Raw genomic sequence first — 27,905 nt, 5'->3', positions numbered from 1 at the left:
GGACATTTTCAAAACTGAGACACATTTCTAAATTAAAAATTGCTTAAAGTTGAACACTCTTCTTGTCCTTTTAAATCCCGTTATAGTTACAGAAAAGTATACATTTATATCCCAGATTATATAATTAACTTGTTTTCTTAACCCTTGTGTTGTGTTCGAAAGCTGTTACCCTTCATGGTGTTCGCGGGTCAATTTTTACCCATGATTTATTTCAATCCAAAACACACACAAAAAATGACTATCATCCAATATTGTTTTAACTACATCATAACTAACTTATAATGCATTCATAACCGTACAATCCTGTTGTCATTTTATTTTATGGCCCCAAAACACATCACACCTCATATTGCCCACGTGCATATGTGAGTTCAGGTTCAAGTGTTAGTGTACATATTCTTTGAGAAACGTCGAGTTCCTGTGGGGGGAGGGGGGAAGATGGAGGGGAGACCAGGTGCATGTTGCGAAAAATGATTGTTACAGTGGATGAAGGGGGTGGGGGAGGGGTGTCTAAAGTCAAAGATGGCCAAATCTGACCCCGACTGACCCAAAACAATTCTGCTGGGTCTCCCCAGACCCGAACACCAAATTATACACTTTTTTTTTTAGAGACTTTCAGACTTGGCTAAAATGGTCAAAATCAGTTTTGTAGTGTTTATATATCTGTTGTGGAGGATATCATGAAGCCTTGTTCCGATACAAAAAACTAGAGCGTAGTTATTATATCATTTTAACTTGAAACGCGAGACCCGAACACAACATAAGGGTTAATGACCTGCAGGGACTACCTGATCACGCACCTGGCCATGATGATGGATGAGCCACCAAAGTTGCTAAAACAGTCATCAGCATCAGATCCTGTGTGCAGCTGATGCTAGTTCCTCACTCTCATGCCTTTTTTTATTATTCTAATGTTTGTTTGTGTCTTCTGCTCCCCAGTGAAATATGAGAGGATCAAGTTCTTGGTTCTCGCTCTGAAGAACTCGGTGGAGGTCTACGCCTGGGCCCCCAAACCCTACCACAAGTTCATGGCCTTCAAGGTGAGTCAACGCCTCGCTCAGCTGTGTGCTTTGACAACAAACACATGAGCACTACATCTGTAATGACAGTTTGGGGAGTGGGATCTTTAGTGTGTGTGAGGGACAGGGTTGGGGAGTAACGGATACAACAGGGATTACATGATGAGCCACTGATTTAGGCCTAGGCTCCACGGGAACGAAAACGGGTTGAATCCGCATATTTCTCATGCGTATAGCCCCTTAAGCTAGACGACGCCGTAACGGAAACGTAGAAACAGACCCTGCAAACGACAACGGGTCCAAAGGTGGATAGATCTGGGAACGGAGCGCTCTGGGGGGTCCAACGGGGCCGTGTGGTAGCCTATACGGTCATCCGTTTCTGATAATGACGACGCAATAGCCCCGCCTCTCCCCACCTCTCCCCGCCTCTCCCCACCTCTGCTGCTCACCCCCGCAAAAGTACACTGCACACTGAATTCAGATTATTTATCTTTATCTCGATATGGACATAAACGCGAGTGAAGTCTAATCTGACAGGACGGAGACACGCAGCTCCTCCCACTGTGATGCAGCGGGAGCAAAACACACACTTCAAGTCAGATCATCACCCTTAGCTATTTTAATTACCTCTCAAACTACCTAAACTAGTTATAAATATGTTTATTTTTACTGTCGAGTCATCATTACTGGATCAGCTGCTGCATGAGACAGACACTGACGCTGTGAGAAGAGAGGAAAAAGAGACAGCCTCCGTGTATTTTATTATTATATATCATTATATAGAGTCGTTATTCATTTGTTTTAAAGCTCAATAAATAACAATGAAGACCTTTGACCGGCACTTTTATAATTTTGTCCGGAAGATTTCAACTTCAACACACGTTGACCGGCGAAAAACTCTGCCCGGATCCCTCGGCCCCCACCGCAGAGAATAAACAGAAGTGCAGCCATGACAACCATTCTTCTTCGCTGCTTTTGTGGAGGAAGTTGCTGCTTTTGTGGAAGAAGTTACAGCGCCACGTACAGGCTCGGCATATGTACTGCAGCTTTTCCAGCGGTTGGATGTAAACGGAGCCGTCTCGTAGAGCTTGACACAATCCGGTGTATATTGTGTGTGGGCGGAAGCTTTTTTGCGTTTGCGTTACTCCGATGCGTTTTGCCGTATGCGTTCCCGTGGAGCCGGGGCCTTATATTCCATGGCAGGGTGCTGTTTGCCTTGGTGAGACGGCGGTGGACTTTTTGATTGTTAAGATGACGTTTTGCTGCCGACGCATAACTTGTGTCTTTTTGATTACCTTTGCCTGTCAGTGGAAAGGAAGAATCCACTGGCCTTAAATGTTACCCATAGGGCCACACTGTAGAGAAATGAAACCCCATACCTAACAAATGTCCAGCTCTTGTCATGCGATGTGTATACTCTTTAAGGAGAATATCTTAAATTGCAGTCAGCTGATGTTAAATCTGCAGTGGCCTTTTAACAGCAGAGAAACACCAGGGACACATGAATTAACCTGAAACATTTGACGATAAAATTATTATCTGTAAAATTAAAATATAATGTATATGTACATATCATACAAATTGGGGATTATTAGCAGGGTTACAATGCAAGTAAAAACCTAAAAAGAGCATTTTGTGTTTGTTGCAAAAGGGTCAGATGTTGTTCAGCTTGCTATCAATACTGATAACCTCCACCCTGGCAAATATTTACCCTCATGATGCTCGAGCTGTTTTTCTGACCTGTGTGATTCTCAGTCTTTCGGTGACCTGGTGCACAAGCCCCTGCTGGTGGACCTGACCGTGGAGGAGGGTCAGAGGTTAAAGGTCATCTACGGCTCAGCTTCAGGCTTCCACGCCGTGGACGTCGACTCTGGGGCCGTGTATGACATCTACCTGCCCACACACGTAAGAACACGCATGCATTATGTACACACACATGTCCCTTCAAAGGAGGTTTCAGAAGACAATCATTTCTGGGTTCTGGGTTAAAGTCTGACTTCTGAGAAATAATAATAACTATTCTCAAAGTATCAGAATCCATGATAAAAATGTGACATTCCGAGAAATAAATAAAAAAATCCTGAAAATCTCAATAAAAAAAAAAGTCAAATTTCAGAAAAAACAAATATATTTATTTAATTCTCAAAATATGAGAATTCTGAGAAAAATGTCAAAATCTGAGACATTAAAAAAATATACATCTGAGAAAAAAGTAAAAATTCTTAGAAAATATTTCTTTTTTTTCCTGAAAGTCTCAAAATAATTCTATCAGAAGAAGAACATCACATTTGGTCAGATCTCCAAATAAATGTCACTTGTCCTTGTCCCTGCCCTAATCCTCGTCCGTAGAGTTTCCCATTGTAGCGTCTAAATTATAAAAGGATCCATATCTTACATAATCCTCTGCTGAAGTTGATCATGAATGCCAAAGGTGCATTGTAATAAAATCACACATTTTCCCAGATAAAACTCATCACCAGACACCATGTTGTTTTCTGTTTCTGCAGATCCAGACCCACATCCAGTCTCACGCCATCATCATCCTGCCCAACACCGACGGCATCGAGCTGCTGGTGTGCTACGAGGACGAAGGAGTCTATGTCAACACGTACGGACGCATCACCAAAGACGTGGTGCTGCAGTGGGGCGAGATGCCGACCTCCGTGGGTGAGTCGCAGGGGGGCACAAGTTACACAAACACCTGTACTTTCTACTTCTTACATGTTGAACACAAACACCTGTACTTTCTACTTCTTCCATTTTGAACACAAATACCTGTACTTTCTACTTCTTACATGTTGAACACAAACACCTGTACTTTCTACTTCTTACATTTTGAACACAAACACCTGTACTTTCTACTTCTTACATGTTGAACACAAACACCTGTACTTTCTACTTCTTACATGTTGAACACAAACACCTGTACTTTCTACTTCTTACATGTTGAACACAAACACCTGTACTTTCTACTTCTTACATGTTGAACCCAAATACCTGTACTTTCTACTTCTTACATGTTGAACACAAACACCTGTACTTTCTACTTCTTACATGTTGAACACAAATACCTGTACTTTCTACTTCTTACATGTTGAACACAAATACCTGTACTTTCTACTTCTTACATTTTGAACACAAATACCTGTACTTTCTACTTCTTACATTTTGAACACAAATACCTGTACTTTCTACTTCTTACATTTGAACACAAATACCTGTACTTTCTACTTCTTACATGTTGAACCCAAATACCTGTACTTTCTACTTCTTACATTTTCCAAACAGGCTGGTTCCTTTAGTTTGAATGTGTGTTTGGTGGCGTGATCATTATTATTTAGAGTCATTGCGTGCCTATTGATTTGAACACGATCCGTGTATCCATCATTTCCTGGTCTTCTCTAAAGAAGAGGGACCAATGAAAACGTTGTCATGTTGCCGTTGTTCAGCATGGAAACATTCATGAGCTAACAATGACATTATTGTTCTATTAATATAAAGGGAGGTCAGGTACTCTTTAAAACAGCTGCTAGTTATGGGTACTTTTTACTTAAGTACATTTCAAAGCCCATACTTCTTTACTTTCACTTGAGTAAAGAAGTTTAGTCAGTACTTCTACTTTCACCAGAGTATTTTTAAACACGAGTGTCTGTACTTCTAGTAAAGATGTGTGTACTTTTGCCATCTCTGCACACCTTACAGTTTATGATGAAATGTTCCCCGATGTATTGCTCATCATTGATTAATCATTAGCTAACACATGCTAACAGCTATTGTATTTCACCCACACAACCTCGAACATTGATCATTCGCCCTACAGCTGCACTGTAAACACACACACTCTCTCTCACACACACACACACACACACACACACACTTGAAAGGCATCGGAGCATCAGTATATCGATTGGTTAACCTAAATACCTTTTTGCAGCCTACATCCGCTCCAACCAGATCATGGGTTGGGGGGAGAAGGCCATCGAGATCCGCTCGGTGGAGACGGGACATCTGGACGGCGTCTTCATGCACAAGAGAGCCCAGAGACTCAAGTTCCTCTGTGAGAGAAACGACAAGGTGAGACAGTCAACAACACATCCTGTACAGTGGGATAAGTTACTGTTCAGCGTTGGGCCTGTGTCCACATAGTGCCCTTTTTTTTGGCAGAAAGGCATCTCACCAAAAATACACTATCAGCAATATGTTGACAACGTACCACCGCTGTTGACAGGCTAGTTTCGCCCCCTTGGGTTTTATTATCTGCTTGTGCTTTCATATATTTGTTTAGGACATTTGAGAGGACACAGCTGTGACACCGTTGTCTTATTACAGTCACTTTCTTTTGCTCAGCTCTGAGAGTTGTGGAAGTACCTGCTCTAGTTTCTCTTCTCCCTTTAACCCACTTTTCAGGTCTGTTTGGACATACGAGAACAATTGTTCTTTCCTCTGTGGTTCTTTAGCGGTGCCTGAATGGGAAATGATGAGAGCTTTTGGGTACTGTAGCATATACAACGAGTTTCATTTCCAGAAAAGTGTCTTAGTCCACTTGTCATTGATTAGGATTCTGAGGATAAGTTGTCAATATATATATTTTACAGATAACTAGTAACTGTAACAGCATTAACCCTCCCAACCCAGGACATGGGAGTAACTGGGAGGTTTCCTGTTTAAACTCAAACTGCAGCTGAGTGAATAATGACAGATGATTGCACCTAATTAAGTAAAAAGTTGTCATCTTGCAATATGCTAATTTATATAAATAGTTATCACCGCAATAAACCGTATTTATTTTTTTTCTTAATTTACATTATTTATATTCATATTCTGTTCTTGTACATATCCCATATTCTATAGACATGTATATAGACTTTTTGCACTACTTTTTATTTTGTATTTTTGTATTTTATTATATATGATGCATTGTTGGAGGAGCTCAGAGGCCTGTACTACGAAGCCGGATTTTCCTAACCTGGATATGTTGGAGTTAGCCGGTTGGCCCAATCCAAAACATACGCGCTCTCGCTAAGCTGTACTACGACGCTGGTTATCAAGTGGATCGCTCAAGCCAGCCGTGTCCTATCTAGTTAGGTGCGCGTTCACATGAAAGGGGTGGTATTTGGAGCATTCGACCAATCACAAACACGGAGAAGCGTACTGACAGCGCAGCGTCATACTTCCTGAATGAAAAGTGAACTTTAATATTAGTCAAATATGAAGAAGTTAAACTTTAAACATCCATGACTTAAACACTTTATCCAGGATAAAAGCCACATAGCTGCACCTGCAAGGTGAATACAGCTGGTAAAAGAAAAAGTGTTTGAATGCGTACATTAACAGGTTTATGAAATCACTGCCCCGTCCAAGACACGAGTGGATCTGACTTTAATTAGGAGAATTTGACTCGAGTGTTTCGTCAACTTAATGTGTTGCTTAAAATAATACTTCTGCATACAGTATGTGACACTGTGAGTGTTGCACGGCCAGATACGGCTCAAGAAGCTGACTCAAATAAGGAAATATATGATACATTATGATGTGATATGATATGAATGATATGGGACACATCGACGTCTGCACTCACAGTGCCGCGGACTGTACTTAATGTTACTCTGATCCGGTTACTTATGTCGTGGCAGATATTTAAGTAAGCTTTCTTAACGCTAATGTTATAATAGTCAGATTGCTCTGAAGATGGGAGGGGATATTCTATTAATTTTCACGTTCACACAGTCAGTTGATTTTGGCCGGCCGTCTTTCCTGCAACGGCAGTTTTTCTGTATTTCCTCTATCCTGTAATATGACTTGATCGCTTTAAACTCCGCACACGGAGCTCTGATTGGTCAGCAGGCGGTGCTTTCACTGAGTTGATCTCTTAGCCTGCAACCTAACCTCCTCCCGAGGAGGTTTGCCGCTCAGCATAAGTTACCATGGAGATCTAGCCCGCTAAAAAGAGAACCAGCGTCGTAGGACCGGAAAGCCCGAGTTTTCCCTGAAGTCAGCCGGCTAAGCGAAAATCCGGCTTCGTAGTACAGGCCTCGTCAGAAGAATTGTATTGCCATTTCTACACTGTAGCTTTGAGCACATGACAATAAAACCTTTGAATCTAAAACCTCCATCTTTCTCCTTCAGGTGTTCTTCGCCTCCGTTCGGTCCGGAGGCTCCAGCCAGGTCTACTTTATGACTCTGGGCCGCAGCAACCTGCTCAGCTGGTAGAGGTCCACTTATTTTCCTCTCCCTCCTCCCTCGCTAACACTGGATCTCAGAACCCACGGTCGATGTCTTTTCAGCCCTTCGGACAAACCAAACCAGAACAAAAACCCACGAGCAACCAGCCCTTTTTTCTCCAGTGTCAACAACAAAGACTTCACCTTTCCTCCGGAGCAGCAGCCGAGCTCCGGGGCCGCCTGCGACGCCTGAAGTGACGACATAAATGATTATCAGATATATGAATGAAAGTAGAAATATATTAATGTGAATTTAAGAAAAAAAGGGGGTTAACTACTTTTGGTTTCCCTCTCCGTTTTATGGTGCGATGGGATTTCTTCTTTTTTTTTACGCTACATCCTTTCTCCTGGGCTGGTCAGTAATCTGGAGGTCTTCTACCTACTAGTACCACTTGTAATGCTACTACCTTCTGTCTTTAAGAAATCCCCCCCCCTTCGCTCTTTCATGTGAGTGTTTAAGAGGCCGGTAGGGTGGCAGTCTGTTGTATTAATACTACAGTAGTGTGTGTAAATGTACTTCTGTTTGGTCCAATTACTGCTGACATGCTGGTTAGAGGTGGAGACGGTCAGCCTGGGGGAAACTTGTAAAAAAACCCGGAGCAAGTGGGACTGGAGAGTAAATATTTGAGGTAGTACTGTAAGTCTGATGGATGGGACTCGACAGGTGGGTGTGTGTGTGTGTGTCGTTCAAGTATTGTGTTGTTTGGACAGGTGCTTTTAAAAAAGGAGGGTGATAAAGAGAGAGAAAACGCCGAAGCAGATGGATTTCAGAATAGTATTTTTTCAATTATTACTATTATTATTCCTTGAAGATAAGTGTATCTATGTGGAGTAAAACATGTCTTTTACCTTGTTTTGTTTTTTTAAGATTTACGCACATCCACCCCACAGTTAGCTTGCTTTTACTCTGAACCCTCAGAAGTGCAAGGTGTGTTTGTCTAATAAGAAAAGTGATGTGGTCCAAAAGATTTATTGAAATAAAAAAGGTGTCTCTGTATAATAAAGTTAATTGAATCTTCCAGATAGTGTCATGTTTTTAAACAGGATGAAACATGACTACATATACTCACCTCGTGCAACTCGAGAACTCAAACTGCTGTGAATAGTCAAGATATCAATTTTAAAAAAAGATATTAATGGTGGACGAAGGAGAGGAGAGAGTTATGCGTGTGAGGTCGGAGAGTTCAGTGTCATCGACAAAATGTTTTCTAGGTGGCAGAGAGATAAACGCATGGTCAGCAGAGGAGTGTTTTTGTGGATTTTCTATCTTTCATTTCAAATCATTTCCCATTTGTATGAATGCAATGCACTAAGTGTCAAGAATGTAGAAAGACGTATATTACTGTGTGGTGGTCCAAGGCATGAGATGATGTTATTTTTGCTTTGTATCTTGTCACAAGTGATCCTAGATGTTCAATTTCAAGTAAAGACAATTGAGAACAGCGGAGCCTCTACGTCAGGTGTAGATATTTTCCGTGGTGTGAGGGGGGGGGCGGGGGGGAGCCTTTTTCCAAATGCCTTGCAGAGCTGAGGAGGGTTTTTTGTTCAGACTCTGGATGTCAGTGTACCTGTGATGATGGGAAACCAGCACCACGGAGCAGGACTTCTCCTCACGGCTGTCTGCGGAGACGGAAACCCACTTTTACGTGGGAAGGAACCCCTCTTTTTTGTTTCCCCCCCCCCACCCCCCCCCCTCGACTTCCTGCTCCAGCTGTTATTTAAGTTGTGTGTATATGTGAAAGACTGGGCGGCAAACGGCAGCATCGATCTCCTTCGGGCTGGACTTTCCTCTGTTTCATCTGACATGACGTGAACTCACCTCATGTCAACACACGTCGGGTCACAAACAAAGGGTGTGCTTTCCCCTGACGATGACATTTAAACACGAGGGCACGGTCCGTCAATCTGTTACCTGCCCTCTTACAGAAAAGCAGTTCTGATCCCTCAATGCTGTGTCGTCTGAGGTGTGTGTGTGTGCAGTACTACCCAGTGTGTGTCTCTTATGCATCAAAGCCTTGATGAATGGCTGTATTGACTTCTTAAAAAATTGTGGTTTTTATTAATACAAAAAAAAGATGAGAGATAAGTCTGAAAGTTGCATTGGAACCGTGCCATGGGGGCAGCATTTAAAACATGTTAACCTATTGTTATGAAAACCACTACTTGGAAATCCATTAAAAAAAAAAAATCACTTGAAGCATTGTGTATTCTTAAGTTTTAGAGCTAGTCGGAAAGCTTAACAATAGTTTCTGTCGTTTCTGTAAGTCTATGTACACGTAACTATGCGACTGCGGTGGTTTAATATTATTACGCTCACCATAGGTGGAGAAAATGTTTACAGAGGCAATGTTTTGTTACACTAATGTGCATCACGATATTTATGTTTTAATGCATACGAGTCTTTAATTCTTTGTTTTTGAGCCCGGTTATTGCTGGATATTTTCTTTTCTTTCGTCATCCCCCCCTTCCCCACTTAATAACCTACTTACAAAACAATAAGAGAACACACGTGTTGTTCATTTCAGGTATTCACATAGCGCTGCTTCACGTGGAAACATGCAGTAACGCTCGCTGCAGGCTTGGATGTGAGGCAACGTGTTTTTCCTCTGCTGTTTCTTCCATGCTACTCTAACTTATGTCCTCTCCGTGTACGACAGGAAGTCATGTATTTTCCTGAAGGTTTTTTTCTTTGAATAAAAGTAATTTTAAAACAAAGAGTTTGTCCTCTCTCTCTTACATGCCTCTTGCTAATGTTGGTTCCCCAAAACACACATGCAAACATGTTGAAAAGAGACGTGTTGAAACGCTTCTCACACGTCAGGTGCAGGTTTCAACAGGTTTTCTTCATATTACCAAAGACACAACATTTTGCAGATGTTGGTTTTTACATTAACCCACACTGTTGAGCAATACTCGAATTATATAACATCTAAAAATTACATAAGCTTTAGTGGGTCGTAACTTCAAGTTCTTTGGGGTTTTATGTGTGGTGTTGCTTCAGTGGCTGTCTGAGCTCAGCTGAAAAGAGAAGGGTCATTTTCTGAGGATGTTATGTAAAAAGACAATTATTCGCATGAGCAGTTTGATACCTGGAAGACAGGGTTTGAAACCACAGTCTTTGGTTTCAGTGAGGTCTGGTTACAGTAGGTCTTCAATCTAATGTTAAAAACTATTGTGGTTGAATGCATGTGAACTAAAATGTCTCACTCTTGGTGACGAAACAATGGCATTTATTTTCTGTGTAGTTCCCTGTGAGAGCAGACCTGAGGGATGTCTTCAAATCTCCCTCCAACTCCTTCCTGTATCACACATTTAAAATAAGCTTCCTTAAAGAGGCCATATTCTGCAAATGCTCAGGTTCATATCAGAATGTAGTGTCTCTACTGGGACATGTCTCCATATTGTTCTCATACTGCCTGTGCTGCAGCACCTCTTTTCACCCTCTGTCTGAAACCAGAGCCCAGTCTGCTCTGATTGGTTAGCTGGCCGGCTCTGTTGTGATTGGGCAACCGCTTAGAGATGTCATGTACAATGTGTTGGAGGGCTAGCCAATAGAAGCGTAACATAGTGATGTCACTATGTTCAGGAAGTAAACAAAGGTGTAGCGGCCAAAATCATAGAAAAATAAATGAGAGAATTAACTTAAAAGTAAACTGCTGCTGAGGCACCAGATAGTGAATATTATGCAGGGGGAAATTAGAAACTCCTGGAGGGAACAGAGGGATTTTAGGATGTTGCAGACCATTTACATGCACCACAACCTATAACACACAACAGGAAAGGGAAACCCTAAAAAGCATAAAATGACCTCTTTAAAAATGTTAAAACAACGCAATACGCCTTATACATTTTGACTTCTAACTCAATTGTTGTTCCTGCATTCTCGCCAAATGTCACCAAAATAATCAGCAGTTTTTATTATACACAGCTATGCAGTTGATTCATAATATTTGGACAAAATGATTACAAGATGGGCGAATATAATAACACTGTGATTGGTGCCCGGGAGGTGAATTCCTCAGCGGATGAGAAAGAAACCGCTCGTCTCTCAAAGTGTTTAGTCATGGGTCCAGCGAGTATCAGGTCATCACAGGTGGTGAGCATATCTGGAGATTTCCCAGAACACGCAACACGTCTAACTTTCTCAATCGGCCGTGTGTTTATGAATGCAATGTTCTGTGTCGGTCACCATTTAACCTGTGGTAAATACACTGGGAGAACACTGCGGCCTAATGACTGTTTTTACTTGCTCATTTTGTACAGACTATTTCCCCCCCAGCAGACAAACATGAATACACATCAAGTCCAGGTAATGATTACACTCCCCAGGAGAAGAGTTCATGTTGTCATTTGAGTAATATTGTCATGAAGAATATTGTAGGAAAACACTGATTTTGGGGATAGAGATTTATGTTTTAGGAATAAAGCTGCAACTTTCCAATTAATACATTTGAGTTTCAAGATCAATTACAAACAAAGAACTGTATAAGATTTTACAGTGTATATAATTACCAGAAAGTAACAATATATAAATGTTTATGTATTCTATTCAAATAAGGTTCAACAGTCACAAAACATATAAAGTATTTATTTTTTAACTCACATTTTGCTGAGTAAAGGAAATCCAAAGTGCAAGGAGTCATGGGCAGAAGAAGGCAATGTGAGCAGAACTAGAGTATACACTTATATAAATGTGTATTTATTCTATTCAAATAAGGTTCATCAATCACCTATAAAGTATGTGTGATTAGTTCTGCATCCATTGCCATGCATGAGGATGGATCAGAGTATAAACTAGAGAGTAGTTGGCTGTTTCTTAACGTGATCCAGTATCAAGTGAAGTAAGCCTTTTAGTTACAGGAATGAAGAACTCCAGACTCTAAAGTATTTACTAAAGTATGTCCATGGGATCACAGTGTGTCCAATAAAGATTAGTCACATTGATTTAGTTTAAAAGTGCAGGTTGTGCTTGTAATCCGTCTCTGTAAATCCAAACAATAAACATTGTTCTGCTTCTACTCACATTGAATGAAATGCTCTTGCACTGGATCCAACCATCAACCTCCCCCAGGTATGGGATTGATGCCATGACAACCAGGCCAGACTATCTTAGATTGCAGAAGAGTACTCGTGTCATAAGTGTGTCTAATGTCTATAATGGAAAACCATCAATGTGTCAGCAGAACTGACTTATCCACAATAATGCACAATGGGGGACACCATGGTTTCCACGCAGGGAGATGACAGAGCAGTGAGTCACATCACTCTGACACAGCTGTTCCTCAACGTGTGTTTATACAGGAGAGTTGGTTTCTTCCTCTAGCACAGCCTTCAGTTCATATGTATGCAAGAATGTAACTGCTTTGGCAACAGTCTGCTCTGCACACAGACACACTCATGTCTGGGAGAATAGTATGGTGCTGAAACCAGAGGAAACTAGCCTAGATTAGCTTAAAAACTGGAAGCAGAGGCGAACAGCTAACATGTATGGACCCAAAATTAAAAAAAGAGACCATCACATGTTTCACTGTTTTGTATAAAAAGGTTAAGACACTTAAATGCAAGGGGTCCCTCAACGAAAAGCAATACATTTATCCATTAGATTGTGGAATATTGCAGGAAATAATATCTTTGGCAAAGACACGTACATGATACTTACATGTTTTGTTCAACAGGATAATCCTCACATATTAACATCACTTTTGAAACCTAAATGCAATCTGCAGAAGTATATAACTATGAACTAACTACGTGCATCACCACCGCTAAGCTAAAGGCGGACTCTGTCAGCGTGATGATGTTTAGCAGTTTATTCAGTCACTTATTATAAATCTCTTATGATAGTAGGGACAGATCTTTCAGGCAAAACACGTTCCAAAAACTTCCAGACTCATTTCTGGATATGAAGACTGACACACACACACACACACACACACACACACACACACACACACACACACACACACACACACACACACACACACACACACACACACACACACACACACACACACAGTTACAGAGAGAGCAGCTCTGGGAGAGGCTTCAAGAGATGGTGGAGTATGTTATAAAATGTTGTTGGTAATAGTTGATACACGATTCAGTCTTCAAATGGACCCTGTGATCGGTGAGAGATCAGTATTGGCAGATGAGCGCTGTCAGTGACCGGCCCCAAAATACAGATAACTTTTTGTGGAAACAGAAATGTCTCAAACACTGGGTCGTAAAAGACTAAACTATGTGCATGGCTATCTTCTTTATTTGACTAGTTTAATTGACAGTGCACATTAATAGACATTTCTGTAAATGTGCCAATCTGTAGTCCATAGACAGATGTTGTGAAGTCACCCTGAAAACAAATGACATTTAAAATAGCTAGAGACTACAAGTGGTGAGAAAATGTTCTTTTATAAAATGGGACAATCACAACATATTGATTATTATTCTCTCATGTGTAGATCATTTTATGTTTTTGTGCTAAAACATACAGAGTCCAATATTGACGCAAGAGGCAGATGATGCCAGAGGAAGAGCCACAACACACACTCTCAAACTAGACAGCTGTCTTTTTTCAGAATGAACCTGCAGGAAACAACTGCAGCTGTGTGTGTGTGTGTGTGTGTGTGTGTGTGTGTGTGTGTGTGTGTGTGTGTGTGTGTGTGTGTGTGTGTGTGTGTGTGTGTGTGTGTGTGTGTGTGTGTGTGTGTGTGTGTGTGTGTGTGTGTGTGTGTGTGTGTGTGTATACTGTGTAATGTATGTGTGTGTGCTGAGCAGTGGTGAGCTGTACGTACACTGCGTTACATTGGGAAACCTGAGAAATTTCCATTTCAGAGGGGGTGGGAACATTGAAAAGAGAACATAGGTTCCCCCTGAGCCGGCAGGGAAGAGACCACAGGCGACACCAGACACACACACCGACTCACACACCTGCCTGTCAACACCGTCACCTGTACACCGTGAGTACTGCTCTTTGTGTGTCTATTGTGTATGCAGTGTATTTAACGTATATGAAGAGAGTGTGTGTGTGGGTGTGTATTTGTTGTTAATATAATATGTGAACTATTTTTATACAATCTTTTAATGCACCCTTTTTAAATTGTAGCATTGTCACTATTTAATTAGTATTTTTTTACACTATAAATGTGAGGCTAACTTTAATCAAAAGTTTGAGATTCTGTGTAAAACCGTTTGATGTACATTACAGAATCTATTTAACAATATCTCGGTCTTCTTAATTGAATCAGTGAATGATTCCACATATTATATCCACAATTCATGAATAAATATAAGTATACAACTACACATTGTTGGTGAACATATATGTATTTTATCATAAAAATAAAATACAAACGTAGCAAAATGACTGCAATGAGGATTACTGGAACTGACTCATTAACCCTCTCTGAACAGAAACTGAATTAAACACCTACATACAGTATTATAAATCTATTATGTAATTGACACAGAGTGAGGTATGCGTGATTGTCAGGAATTTGTAGGATATTTTTAATAGTTTCATTTGATCACAGACGATGCAGTGCCTTGTGATTCATACGATACAAACCCAGTTACACCATGACACTCCCACTGGTTTATGAATGGGATTGTGCTTTGACACACTGATCCAATAAATGATTGGGGAAAAGGTTAATGACTGGTGCTGTGCGTGTGCGTGTGTGTGTGTGTGTCCTAGCATTACTATCCTTGTGGGGACCTACATCTGTTTACACAGTCACGTGTGGGGACTCGCCTCCCTTATGGGGACATAATTCCCATGAGGGGAATCATTAATTTTAGGGTGAAGACTTGGTTAGGGTTAGGTTAAGGGTTAGGGTTAGGCATGTGTTGGTTATGGTTAAGGTTAGGATAAGTCTCCAGGAAATGCATGTAAGTCAATGTAATGTCCCCTGAAGGGATGTATACATGGTATGTGTGTGTGTGTGTGTGTGTGTGTGTGTGTGTGTGTGTGTGTGTGTGTGTGTGTGTGTGTGTGTGTGTGTGTGTGTGAAAGTGCTGCCTGTCATCTGATCCCGGTAATCACAGACGAGGAAGCAGAAGTGAAAATTATCTGGTTTCTATGGAAATTATGATTTCACTGTGGAAACAAATTGGAGAATTGACCTTCCTAAAAAAAGAAAATACAAACTGAAGCAGAACAATGCAGAGTATATATTAAAATGTGTATTCCGAGATAGAATATATAGCATGTTGTGTATACAAATATATGTTATTGCTATACATATAATCAACATAATATATAACCTCATGGTAAAGCCTATTATCATTTACTCTTGTGTTAAGGAAATACTTGACATTAATGTAGGATTTTCTGATTCAATTAAAAATGGTATTACATATTATATTACAGAATCAAACAGACATCTCAGAGTAAGATAATAGTTTAATTTAACTACACTGGGCTAGTGTTAATAATAATTTTAATTATCAATTAAGACGGCATCAGAATATTTCTCTATATGATTTCCTCATGATATGACGATGCTGAAAGACAAAAGCAAACCTTACTTTCATGTTAATAAAAGTGAAACTCATCCAAATATAGGGGGCTTCTATAACTCAAAATGAGGTCTTTAATTATTTGACTAACAGCATTTTGTCCTGCTAAGTCTTAAGTGGCTTCTGGAGAATAGTTATCAGATAAAATGTCAACAAATGTTTGTATTTCTGTAAGTAAGAACCCATTTCTTGGAAAAACACTGACTTATTCTTTGCAATAGGAGTAGCAATTATCAAACAAATCACAATGACTTGGTTAAACTTGTTATAACTTATTTAATTCAGATTGGAAGAATGTGGTAAATGAAAAGGAAAAAATAATATGAGAATAAGAAATCAAGTCCTTTTCTGATTTGTTGATTGTTTTTTTTATTTACCCTGTAAACCATATCACATCCTTGGTTGATTAAATCTATTACATTATTGAATTCTTAATGTTTGATAAAGCTATTAAAGTTGTGTTTAAACAGCGGGGAAATCAAGCTTATATTTGAATTATGAATAGGCTAAATGTCTAGTTATTAATTTGCTGACCGCTGATATCCGTGGCCTGTTTAAGTTGAGTCACCTCATGTGATGCAATCGGTAAAGCCCCTGGTTAAATGTGGCTGTTGAGAGTGTGTGTAGAGAGTGTGTGTAGAGGGTGGGGGGGGGCAGGAGTGCCGGCGTTTCGATGACTACTCTTGTGATGTAAGAAGTTTAGGAAAGACTTTAAATGAAACCACGTTGGTGCAGTGTCAATCTCAGTGTCATGACTGTGAGCTGTGTGTCCTGCAGACTGCCGCCATGCTGCACTCAGGGTGGATGTTCGCTGTCATCTTCATCCAAAATGTCGCTGGACTTCCTCTACTACCTGCTCTGACTGTCAAAGGTGAGCATGCTGTGTGATCTGTCTCTGCACATGTTGCATTCAGGCATGGGGAGTAGTGGATTACATGTAACGGGATTACAGGATTCATAACAAGGCAACTGTATACCGTTACAGTTACATAAAATAATCAGATTACTGTTACATATCTAAAAATGTGGGAGTACGAGCAGGATTACAGTGTTCCTAAAAACCTAAAAAGAGCATGGTTTTCACTTTCTTTGCTTCATTTGTTCTGTTTTTAATTCAGCAGGTGAACCTATATGTTCATAAAATAGTGTGTGAGCTTAACTGTGTGTGTTAAACTAAAACGGAGCATTTTCTGTCAGCTCAGATTTAATTTCTGATTTTTTAAACTGTAGAATGTGCTCATGTGTTTCAGTGTTGGCGTATAGGCTACTGCCTGAATATGCTTCATGAAAGGCAGGATTTACTACATTTTTTATCCTAAATATATTTGTTTCTTCTTTTCTAAGGTTACATTGTTCTGTCGTCTTACAAAATACACTCAAGTCAAAAACATTTTATTCTTATTTAATTTCTCTTGTATTTAATTGCATTGCATTTGATAGTGAGGTCATCTATAAGTAGCGGAAAGTAATCAGGTTACTTTTGAATATTGACATAAGGTTACTGATTAACTTTTATTACAGGTAACTAGTGCTTTATGGACTGTTAACAGAACAACTATAAATGTAGATTTTAAAATGTTATTCTCTGGTTTCCCCCAGCAGACGGCTGCTTCCTGGCTACTGAAGGTGAGGTGGATGTTTTTGTGTTGGAGGGTGAGGCTATAATCCTCTCCTGCCCAATATTTGACAGAGTGCTCGAAGTACGTAACATCGCCCCCCCAAACGCAAACTACATCATCACCAAGGACAATGGGACGGAGGGCGTGTCCTTTCAGGGCGAGGGCCGTGTTCAGCAGAGGGACAAACAGCTGAGGTTTCTCCCAGCACAGGCCTCCGACTCAGGGTTATACATCTGCACCTACAGGTATGCATTAAGAAAAGATATATCCCTCAGCTGTGCTGACATTATCTTTACGCTGAAGAGGACATATTATATTCATTTTCAGGTGTATATCAGTATGTAGTGTCTCTACTTTAAAGAGTCCTCTCCTGCTGATGTTCAGGTGTATATCAGTATGTAGTGTCTCTACTTTAAAGAGTCCTCTCCTGCTGATGTTCAGGTGTATATCAGTATGTAGTGTCTCTACTTTAAAGAGTCCTCTCCTGCTGATGTTCAGGTGTATATCAGTATGTAGTGTCTCTACTTTAAAGAGTCCTCTCCTGCTGATGTTCAGGTGTATATCAGTATGTAGTGTCTCTACTTTAAAGAGTCCTCTCCTGCTGATGTTCAGGTGTATATCAGTATGTAGTGTCTCTACTTTAAAGAGTCCTCTCCTGCTGATGTTCAGGTGTATGTAGTGTCTCTACTTTAAAGAGTCCTCTCCTGCTGATGTTCAGGTGTATATCAGTATGTAGTGTCTCTACTTTAAAGAGTCCTCTCCTGCTGATGTTCAGGTGTATATCAGTCAGTAGTGTCTCTACTTTAAAGAGTCCTCTCCTGCTGATGTTCAGGTGTATATCAGTATGTAGTGTCTCTACTTTAAAGAGTCCTCTCCTGCTGATGTTCAGGTGTATATCAGTCAGTAGTGTCTCTACTTTAAAGAGTCCTCTCCTGCTGATGTTCAGGTGTATATCAGTATGTAGTGTCTCTACTTTAAAGAGTCCTCTCCTGCTGATGTTCAGGTGTATGTAGTGTCTCTACTTTAAAGAGTCCTCTCCTGCTGATGTTCAGGTGTATATCAGTATGTAGTGTCTCTACTTTAAAGAGTCCTCTCCTGCTGATGTTCAGGTGTATATCAGTCAGTAGTGTCTCTACTTTAAAGAGTCCTCTCCTGCTGATGTTCAGGTGTATATCAGTATGTAGTGTCTCTACTTTAAAGAGTCCTCTCCTGCTGATGTTCAGGTGTATATCAGTATGTAGTGTCTCTACTTTAAAGAGTCCTCTCCTGCTGATGTTCAGGTGTATATCAGTATGTAGTGTCTCTACTTTAAAGAGTCCTCTCCTACTGATGTTCAGGTGTATAACAGTATGTAGTGTCTCTACTTTAAAGAGTCCTCTCCTGCTGATGTTCAGGTGTATATCAGTATGTAGTGTCTCTACTTTAAAGAGTCCTCTCCTGCTGATGTTCAGGTGTATATCAGTATGTAGTGTCTCTACTTTAAAGAGTCCTCTCCTGCTGATGTTCAGGTGTATATCAGTATGTAGTGTCTCTACTTTAAAGAGTCCTCTCCTGCTGATGTTCAGGTGTATATCAGTATGTAGTGTCTCTACTTTAAAGAGTCCTCTCCTGCTGATGTTCAGGTGTATATCAGTATGTAGTGTCTCTACTGTGACATGTCTCCATTCTTTAATGTTCAAAAAGCTCTTTATTTTTCTCATACTGCCTGTGCTGCAGCACCTCTTTTCACCCTCTGTCTGAAACCAGAGCCCAGTCTGCTCTGATTGGTTAGCTGGCCAGCTCTGTTGTGATTGGTCAACTGCTTAGAGATGTCCCGCCCCTTAGCCTATCACGTGCAATGTGTTGAAGTGCTGGTCAATAGAAGTGTGAGTGTTATGGCGCATTTCCACTACACGGTCGGCCTCGGCCACGCTCGGTACGGCTCGGTACGGCTTGGCCGCGTTGGGCCTTAACAGGGCCGACTCACTTCATGCTGCGCTTCCATTACAGTTTAGGAACTGGGGTAGTTACTATAGTAACGCAGTGTAGGCGGAGCCGTGACGTCATCTTCAATGAGAACTCCAGAAACACAACACAGCCGTTAGCTGTTAGCACTCAGAGCTCACAGCTCCTTATATCTGTTCAGAAACTCGACAACAGTTAAACAAGTACAAACCACAGACTGCCTGTGTCATGGCGAATACAGTCGCTGCTTTATTTATGTCTGTATAGGCCGTTGTTGTGAGTGTGGACGGTCGGAGCATATACTGCGTTAGCTTAACCAATCTCCATCTAGAAAAACACGCATTTTAAAAGGTTTTTCACCTGCCGTCTGTCTGCAGACTTGACAAAGCATTAATTCATGGTTTTTACTAACCGGTATCAGTATGTTGTTACTTCGGCATCATTTTGAAGCGTGTATTACAATTAAATCACGGTCAAATATGTCCATCTTGTTGTAGTTGTAGCCCCCTTGCCAGCGCTCCTCTCTCTAGTTTAGCATACTCAGCCCGACTCAGCCCTGTTTGTTGGCCTTGATAGAACCACAATTTTGTCGGGCCAGAAAAGAGGTGAAAAAGTGGCCCCGGGCCGGGCCGGGCCGTGACTAGGCCTAGTGGAAGCGCAACCAAAAACGGGCACGGCACGACACGGCACGCTTAAAGCGAGCTCCGCGCTGTAGTGGAAATGCGCCATTACATAGTGATGTCACTATGTTCCAGAATAAATCATATTATAATAATTATATTATATAGAGATGCACCGATATATCGGTAAGAGATCGGCATCGGCCAATGTCAGCCCTATTCACCACCAACAGCACGTCTGTGATTACAGTCACATCCACCAATGGCAGTCTCCGATGTTTATCTTTTGCGCGGTAACCTGTACTTCCATGTTTGCTATGCTTCATTCTGAACTTTATTTTGAAAAATGAACTTTTTCTACAGTCTTTCAACCATTTAAATGTAATCCTATCTAATCTTTAAGTTAAATACATATTCAGAAAATGCAGAAACAGCTTTCTTTTGTGACCATATCCTAATTTTCTAAAGTGTGTCCTGCTGCTTTTGTCTCCAGAAATGAAACGTACTGTGTGACTGGGAATATAACGCTAAAGGTGTACGAGTCCAGGTCTGTTGTCATGGAGAAAGTCACCAACAGAGTAGAAGTCCTCGTGGGAGAGAATCTGAGATACGCATGTCCGTCTCTGGACGACTTCAACGACACGGAGACACTGATCGGGTGGCACAAGGTGAGAGGACGGATTTAAAACCCAACTTCTGCGTTTTATACAGCAACACAACACGGCTGAGCTAAACTGTTTCATGTCATCGCTTTTACTTGATTAGACTAGTTTCCAAAGCAAATCAGCTTGTTTCAAGTATTTTCTAAAATGTATTTGTTCTCAAAGTAGTTTTGCAATGGGATGTTTTTTAGACACTGGGACTCATTTGTACACGCCGTATCCAACACAGACGAGTGTGTGCAGGTCTAGTTCTCAGTGAACCATGTTTTTAAGTGAGCTGTAAAGGTGGTACGGTATATGTATGTCTGTCTTCTCCTCAGTGAGTGACGCAGTGTGTTTCTTCCTTCAGGACTCGAGGAAAGGCGGACCCTTCAGCCAGCTCAGAGGGAGACTGATCATCCCTGCTGTGAGGCGTTCACACGCAGGTCTGTACACCTGCCGGCTCACTGTGACCATCGATGAGCAGCCGTACAGAGTGAGCAGGAGCATCGCGCTCATCGTGAGAGGTGGGTGACCACATTTCATTTATTATAGTGAGTGACAAGTGTAGTGTACATCAGAGCTGTTATCAGAGACATTTCTATGTTATGTTTTGAAAAGTATTCATGAAATCTTTACAACAAAGCATAGCCAATATTGAATGATCGCCAATAAGATCAAGCATACCCTTTTGTCTTTTCTTTGCTTGATTTGCTGCCCACTGCTCCAAGTGATAGGATGGGTAAAAAGCAGAGACTACATTTCACTGTGTGTGATGTGTGCATGAACATGTGTGATCAATAAAGAGGGTTTCATCCTCCGATTCTATCCATTATCTATACTATTCTATCTATCTATTAGCTGATATCAGATCAGAAACATGTATATGCTTTGTTTTGAAAACGAATTATGAAATCTTTAAAACAAAGCATAGCCAATATTGAATGATTGCCATTAAGATCAAGCATACCTTTTTCTCTTCTTTTTTTTGGTTGATATAGAAGCTTAGCTTGATATTAACGGCAAAAACCTGATTTCAGTCAGACAACTCACGTGTTTCTTAATATGTTTATTAGAAGCAGCATATAGTTTGAGTTTGGCGTCTAGGCTCGGGCCTCATCACTCCACAGATATACAAAGAACATTGAGTGATGATTAGATAACTATCCCCCGAGCCTACAGGTGGAAGCTGGGGTGGAGCTGGGGTGGAAGCTGGGGTGGAAGCTGGGGTGGAAGCTGGGGTGGAAGCTGGGGTGGAAGCTGGGGTGGAAGCTGGGGTGGAAGCTGGGGTGGAAGCTGGGGTGGAAGCTGGGGTGGAAGCTGGGGTGGAAGCTGGGGTGGAAGCTGGGGTGGAAGCTGGGGTGGAAGCTGGGATGGAAGCTGGGGTGGAAGCTGGGTGGAAGCTGGGGTGGAAGCTGGGGTGGAAGCTGGGGTGGAAGCTGGGGTGGAAGCTGGGGTGGAAGCTGGGGTGGAAGCTGGGGTGGAGCTGGGGTGGTGGGGGGGCAGGCAAGCAGCAGCAACATGAAACACAGCAGCAGGAACATGAACGTAGCAGTAGCAAGTGAACACAGCAGTAGCAGCAGCAGCATAGCGAGGCAGAGGCAGGAAGACCTGGCAGCTTAAATAGAGCGGCATGTTTAGGAGAATGTGTTTGGTTGGTTGTAAGAGAGACGCGTCACGTGTTAATGTATCATTGGTGCTCGAGTTGACTGCCTGAACTAGCTCGCAGGCTTCGCCCCATTCCACTGAATAATACTTTTTTTTAAATAGCTCTTAATGGATTTAGCTTATTTACCATAGGGACTGACAAGGGTAAATCAGAGCTGTTATCAGAAACATTGCTATGTTTGGTTTTGAAAACTATTTATGAAATCTTTACAAAGCATGGCCAATGTATAGAATAATACTTACATTTGTTGTGTTTTTTTTTAATGCACTTAATGAATTGAGCTTATTTGAAACTAATGCACCAGCACTTACAATGGTTTGGCTTATTAAAGTAAATATGTCTGCTTTATTCTGGTTTATTGCACATATTGTAGGTATCTTTATTACAATATGTGAATTAATTGATGTTTGTATCTCCCCTGTCATGTTTCTGCTCCCATACATATACAAGAAAACAATTGTGGACTTAAATGTATTTCATTAAAAAACAAAACAATATATTGGGGGGTTTTAAGTTTATACATTGAGTCAGTACAAATAGAAATGTAAATATAAACAAATGTCAGTATTTATTAGCACACCCTGCCCTCTACTGGCCTAACTCCATATTACTTTAGATGTGAAGAAATTGCACAAGCACACAGTTACATGGTATGAATTATTATTATTATTGTGTTATATAAGTAAATGTTTCTGTCATTTTCAAGAGTTGTTTGTTTCCTTGTGTTCACACTCTGTCTAAATGTGTTTGTATGTATAAAGGTGTAGATCCTGAAACACCCAGCACCCCCTCCCCCACTTTGCTCCACCTCTCCTCCACCTCTCACCCAGAGATACTCAGCAGCAGCACTGTTCACAGTAAGCTACTGTTTTACTTTGTACAATACAAATTACCCTGAGTGGACAATAGAAAAACTTAAACTCCCACTGTACCTTTTACATTTATGTTCAATTTAATATTGAATAATCAATTTATTGCACAATTAATGTATATATAATATCCTGCATTATATTTTGTTATTGGAAATGTGTATTTCCACATGTATATTTATTAACTTCTACCTATCTATCTATCTACCTACCCACCCACCTACCTACCGACCGACCGAGCCAGCCAGAGAGCCACCGAGCGAGCCAGCCAGCCAGCGAGCGAGCGAGGGAGCGAGCGAGCGAGCGGAGCGAGCGAGCCAGCGAGCGACAGAGGAGCCAGCCAGCCAGCCACCGAGAGAGCCAGCCAGCGAGCCAAGCGAGCGAGCGAGCGAGAGACCAGCCAGCGAGCGACCGAGCGAGCGAGCGAGGAGAGCGAGCCAGCCAGCCAGCGAGCCAGCCAGCCAGCCAGCCACGAGCGAGCAGCCAGCCAGCCACCGAGCGAGCGAGGCGAGCGAGCGAGCGAGAGCGAGAGCGAGCGAGCGAGCGAGCGAGCGAGCGCAGCGAGCGAGCCAGCGAGCGAGAGCCAGCGAGCGAGCGAGCGAGCGAGCGAGCGAGCCAGCCGAGCCAGCAGCCAAGCCAGCCATCATTCCACCTATCTATCCATCCATCCACCTATCTATCTATCTATCTATCTATCTATCTATCTATCTATCTATCTATCTATCTATCTATCTATCTATCTATCTATCTATCTATCTATCTATCTATCTATCTATCTATCTATCTATCTATCTATCTATCTATCAAAAACTGATGCTGATAATTTAATGTAATCCTTTACAAATCAGCTCCAGTGATTCGACCGCCTGTGATCGTCTCGCCAAAGAATGGAACTGTTTTTGAAAGTCTGCACGGTAAGTGTCACAAATATAAATAGTTGTAATAATACATATATTTGCTAAATGCTTTAATTAAAAGATCGTCAAAGGTCTAATATTGTTGTAATCTGCCTGTCTGTAGGTTCAGGACTGGAGCTGTTCTGTAAAGTGCTCACTGACTGTCGAACAGCAGAGTCCACTGTGGTCACATGGCTCGTCAACGGCCAATCAGTGGAGTCCTCGTACCTTGATGGACGGGCTCTGCAGGGCGGAAGGAGGTAATTTCTGCTTAATTTTAGATTAAACTTTCAGTCAATTTGAAACATGAGGTCGAACAGGTGTGTACTGGTTGTAGGGAAAGTGAATGGGGACTAGCAAAACCTTAAAAAGGTTATAATCATTATTATGTTTCCCCCGAAAAAGAGACCTAGTTTCAAAAAGGAAAATTGCAACTACAAAGATATTAATACAAATATTAGTTTAAATTGGCTGCTTTTAATTGAACTATTCATATCTTACACTGCACTGTAACTTTTATTCATGTATTTTTTCTTTTAATGTTTCTTTGCTTTTTAATTTAAATGCCATTTTCTTAATGTCTTTCATTTTTGTAAAGCACTTTGAATTGCCTTGTGTTGAAAGGTGCTATATAAATAAACTTGCCTTGCCTAAAAACAAAAAAAAGGTGTAAAACTTTTTTTAGGATGCATACCAACAATTTTGAAGTGGGTTTATTATTATAATTCAGATATTACTAAACATACTCGAAACACTATAAAGGAGTGATGCTTGTTCAAAGCTGCTCATACTGGATTGTTGTTATATGAACATCTTGCCTAGGTAGATCCGATAAAAGCTAATAATTGTTTTCCCATGTAACCCACCTGCCCTATCATATATATATGTTTAAAATATGTCTCAATGCTCTCAGGGTAACCAGGGAGTCTGAAGTGTGCCAGGTGGAGTTGAGGCTTCTTGTCGTAGCGATGACGGACGAAGACGTGAACACGGAGCTGAAATGTGTCGCTCAGAACGAAGGAGGGAGACAGGAAGTGGTCGCACTGCTTCAACTAGAGGGTGAGTTGTGTGCGTGTGTATATAGAGTGTGTAATGTATTGAAATTGAGAAAATATTAAGCAGTATCTTATGTATTTTGTTCTTTGTACATTGATGTTGTTTATGATAACTAAGGATGCACATTTCCAAGCCGATACTGATATTTAGAATAACAATTTGGCAGATGCTGATTTTATTGTTATTTATTCCCCTTTTGTGCCAGGGAAACAAATAAATCTTCTAACAGATATCTAAGAGAGAGCTCTAACAAATATTGAACAGTCTTCAGCCCTTGATCACACTAACTTTACTTATTTAATGAGCTCAAAATCAATCAAAAATACATTTATGAACACATATGACTAATGGCCAATCGAAGTTTTAACAGAAACGATCCTCATCTGTATGGAAACATTAATGTACCTCTCTCTCCGCAGACTCCTCGTTCACCTGGCTGGTCGTCGCCGTGGTCGCCGCGTCCTGCTTCCTGACCGTGGTTTCCATCTTCCTTTACGTCCTCTTCAAACCTAAAAGGACAAAGAAGATGGATTACTTCCTGGCTCGGCAGAGCAGCACCTTTTAGCACGCGCTACCTCCACAAACACAAAAAGACCCTCTTTGATGAGTTCACTGTTACATTACATTTCATGCATTGTGTGCATGTGATGTCGTGCAGTGACACCTGTTGGTGATCTACACTCCTTCTGCAGGGACATTATATTTTAAACCAGTGGCTGCACTTCATTGTATACATAACAACAACAGTGATGCTACACAAAATCACAGCAGAACTTCTAATATAGGGTTAAAGAGGCCTTATTATGCATTTTACGCCTCAGACTCATTTGTTTGCTACTGAACATAGTGACACTTTGCAACACTCGGGATTCTATTAGCTAGCGCTCCAACACATTGCACGTGATAGGCTAAGGGGCGGGACATCTCTAAGCGGTTGACCAATCACAACAAAGCCGGCCAGCTAACCAATCAGAGCAGAGTGGGCTCTGGTTTCAGACAGAGGGTGAAAAGAGGTGCTGCAGCACAGGCAGTATGAGAAAAATAAAGAGCTTTTTGAACCTTAAAGCATGGAGACATGTCCCAGGAGAGACAGAAAATACAAATATGAACCTGAACATTTGCGTAATATGACCTCTTTAATACTTGGTAGAAGCTTCTATCTGCTGTATTCAACACAACCAATTCAATGTGAATTTAAACAGTTTTTTTGTCATTCAGACACTCCTTAAAAATACAGAGACTGTTGCAACTATTTAAACATGATTGTGTGTATATTTTTGAAATAAGTATTCTCAGGGGAGCATTAGAATAAACATTTGTAAATGTCTAGTAAATACCAAATCGAACTATGCTGTAAAAAAAAGTACTCTGTGTTATAATATATAATGTTATAACTATTTTTGAATAAATAATGCATTATTTAGTCTTTAAGGGGTTGATGTCTCATTGTTCTGTTTGTTGTGAGCCAGTATTTGTTGGAATTGGAAATGTATAATGAATATTAAAATGGAAATATGAAAAAGGTGCTACGATTTTAAACTATTAAAGTATAAAAGCTACTTAAATAATGGATGTGGTTCTCTATTGAATAATTTACATGTCTAATTGTTTTTTAAAGTTGTTTCCTCATACAGTAATTGTGTGTAAAGCACTCTGTGTTTCCATGTAGGTTTGATCAAATAAATACCATGTTGGCACACATTTAAAATAACCTTCGTAAAGGGGGGAATCCTCTTTTTGCAGCTTACTTATTTAAATGTACAGTATGATTTAAAGATGACATTGTAGTGTTTTTAAATAAGGCTTTTGCACAATCTGATATTTAATTTAGAGGCATTAGAGAAAGGTTTACGCTCTCCGCCAGGTTGAAAACCTGCACAATTTAGCATGTTTTACTGTATGGAGAGAACTAATTTACACATTTTTGAAAACCTCTTTTTATAACTGTGGATAATATACAAATGAATTCTGATCAAATTGGGTGTGTTTACTCATTGAAGTGCGCACAATGAGAATTTGTAATGTTTTCATATATTTAAACATAAAGCAGGAATCATTTACAGGGGCCAGAGAAAGTGGTACTGCTTTGTATAAATCAGGTATGAATGATTACTATGTAAAGTGCTTTGAGGGGTCCACAATACCTGATAAAATACAAAATAAACGATATAAGTACAGTCCATTTACTAGTTACATAAAATTGTTAAAATGCGATATCTATCATTGGTATTGATTTTACTAATCTTAGATGTAATCTTTTTTGGTTAAGCATAGGTTGATCATTTCATTTTCAGGTATTTAGGGTAATAATAATATCCTGCATTATATTTGTTACTGGAAATTTGTATTTCCATATGTATATGTTCCACATATATTACTATATATATATATATATATATATATATATATATATAAAAAACGTTTTAATGCAATTTTATTTCAGAAATATTTTGGACTGTTTATTTCTAGTGTCTTCATTTATCTTATGTACATTGCCTTTTTTTACGCTGCTGCAACGCAAACATTTCCCAAATTGGGATCAATAAAGTACATATCTATCTATCTATCTATCTATTGTTGTGGAAACTTTCACTCGTCAACAATCTGGAGATGTACTAGTAGGCTAGTAATAATAATAATAAAACTGGTCCGATGCAAACAGAGTTGTCTTGTTAGTTCTTTATTTGAAGCGCTTCAAAGGTGCATGTCATACAGAGTATAGAGTAGTCTGCAGGAGTGCACACAGAGTGAAATGTGTGTGTGTGATTTATAGAGGACCTTGGCGCTTTTTTGTAACTGTTGCTGTGCAGACAAAGAGAGATAACACTTTCTGC

At 40.5% G+C, this 27,905-nt stretch overlaps 2 protein-coding genes across 12 annotated transcripts in view; both read left to right on the top strand.

Moving 5' to 3' along the window:
* LOC117495402 (mitogen-activated protein kinase kinase kinase kinase 4-like) overlaps positions 1–8,259 on the top strand; it is a 113,729-nt gene extending 105,470 nt beyond the window's left edge. For all 10 annotated transcript variants that reach the window (XM_034146629.1, XM_034146625.1, XM_034146630.1 and 7 more), the window contains 5 exons: positions 940–1,040; positions 2,775–2,924; positions 3,527–3,686; positions 4,954–5,093; positions 7,146–8,259. In XM_034146629.1, coding sequence (XP_034002520.1) covers positions 940–1,040; positions 2,775–2,924; positions 3,527–3,686; positions 4,954–5,093; positions 7,146–7,229 — 635 coding nt within the window. In that variant the 3' untranslated portion in view covers positions 7,230–8,259. The remainder of the gene's footprint in view (positions 1–939; positions 1,041–2,774; positions 2,925–3,526; positions 3,687–4,953; positions 5,094–7,145) is intronic.
* A 5,759-nt stretch (positions 8,260–14,018) lies between these two features.
* LOC117495401 (interleukin-1 receptor type 2) lies at positions 14,019–26,641 on the top strand. 2 transcript variants are annotated; one of them, XM_034146624.1, is made up of 10 exons: positions 14,019–14,196; positions 16,535–16,628; positions 17,360–17,621; positions 20,434–20,608; positions 20,952–21,108; positions 23,012–23,107; positions 23,968–24,033; positions 24,140–24,275; positions 24,929–25,074; positions 25,491–26,641. In XM_034146624.1, the coding sequence occupies exons 2-10, from the start codon at positions 16,544–16,546 to the stop codon at positions 25,634–25,636; spliced, it is 1,269 nt and encodes a 422-aa protein (XP_034002515.1). In that variant the 5' UTR covers positions 14,019–14,196; positions 16,535–16,543; the 3' UTR covers positions 25,637–26,641. The 2 variants fall into 2 exon arrangements, with proteins under 2 accessions (XP_034002515.1, XP_034002514.1); XM_034146623.1 differs by having other exon boundaries at positions 17,357–17,621.
* Positions 26,642–27,905: the final 1,264 nt, after the last annotated feature.

This window comes from Trematomus bernacchii, unplaced genomic scaffold, assembly GCF_902827165.1.
Source record: "Trematomus bernacchii unplaced genomic scaffold, fTreBer1.1, whole genome shotgun sequence".
Taxonomy (NCBI): Eukaryota; Metazoa; Chordata; class Actinopteri; order Perciformes; family Nototheniidae; genus Trematomus; species Trematomus bernacchii.
This window is presented reverse-complemented; position numbering and strand designations above follow the sequence as displayed.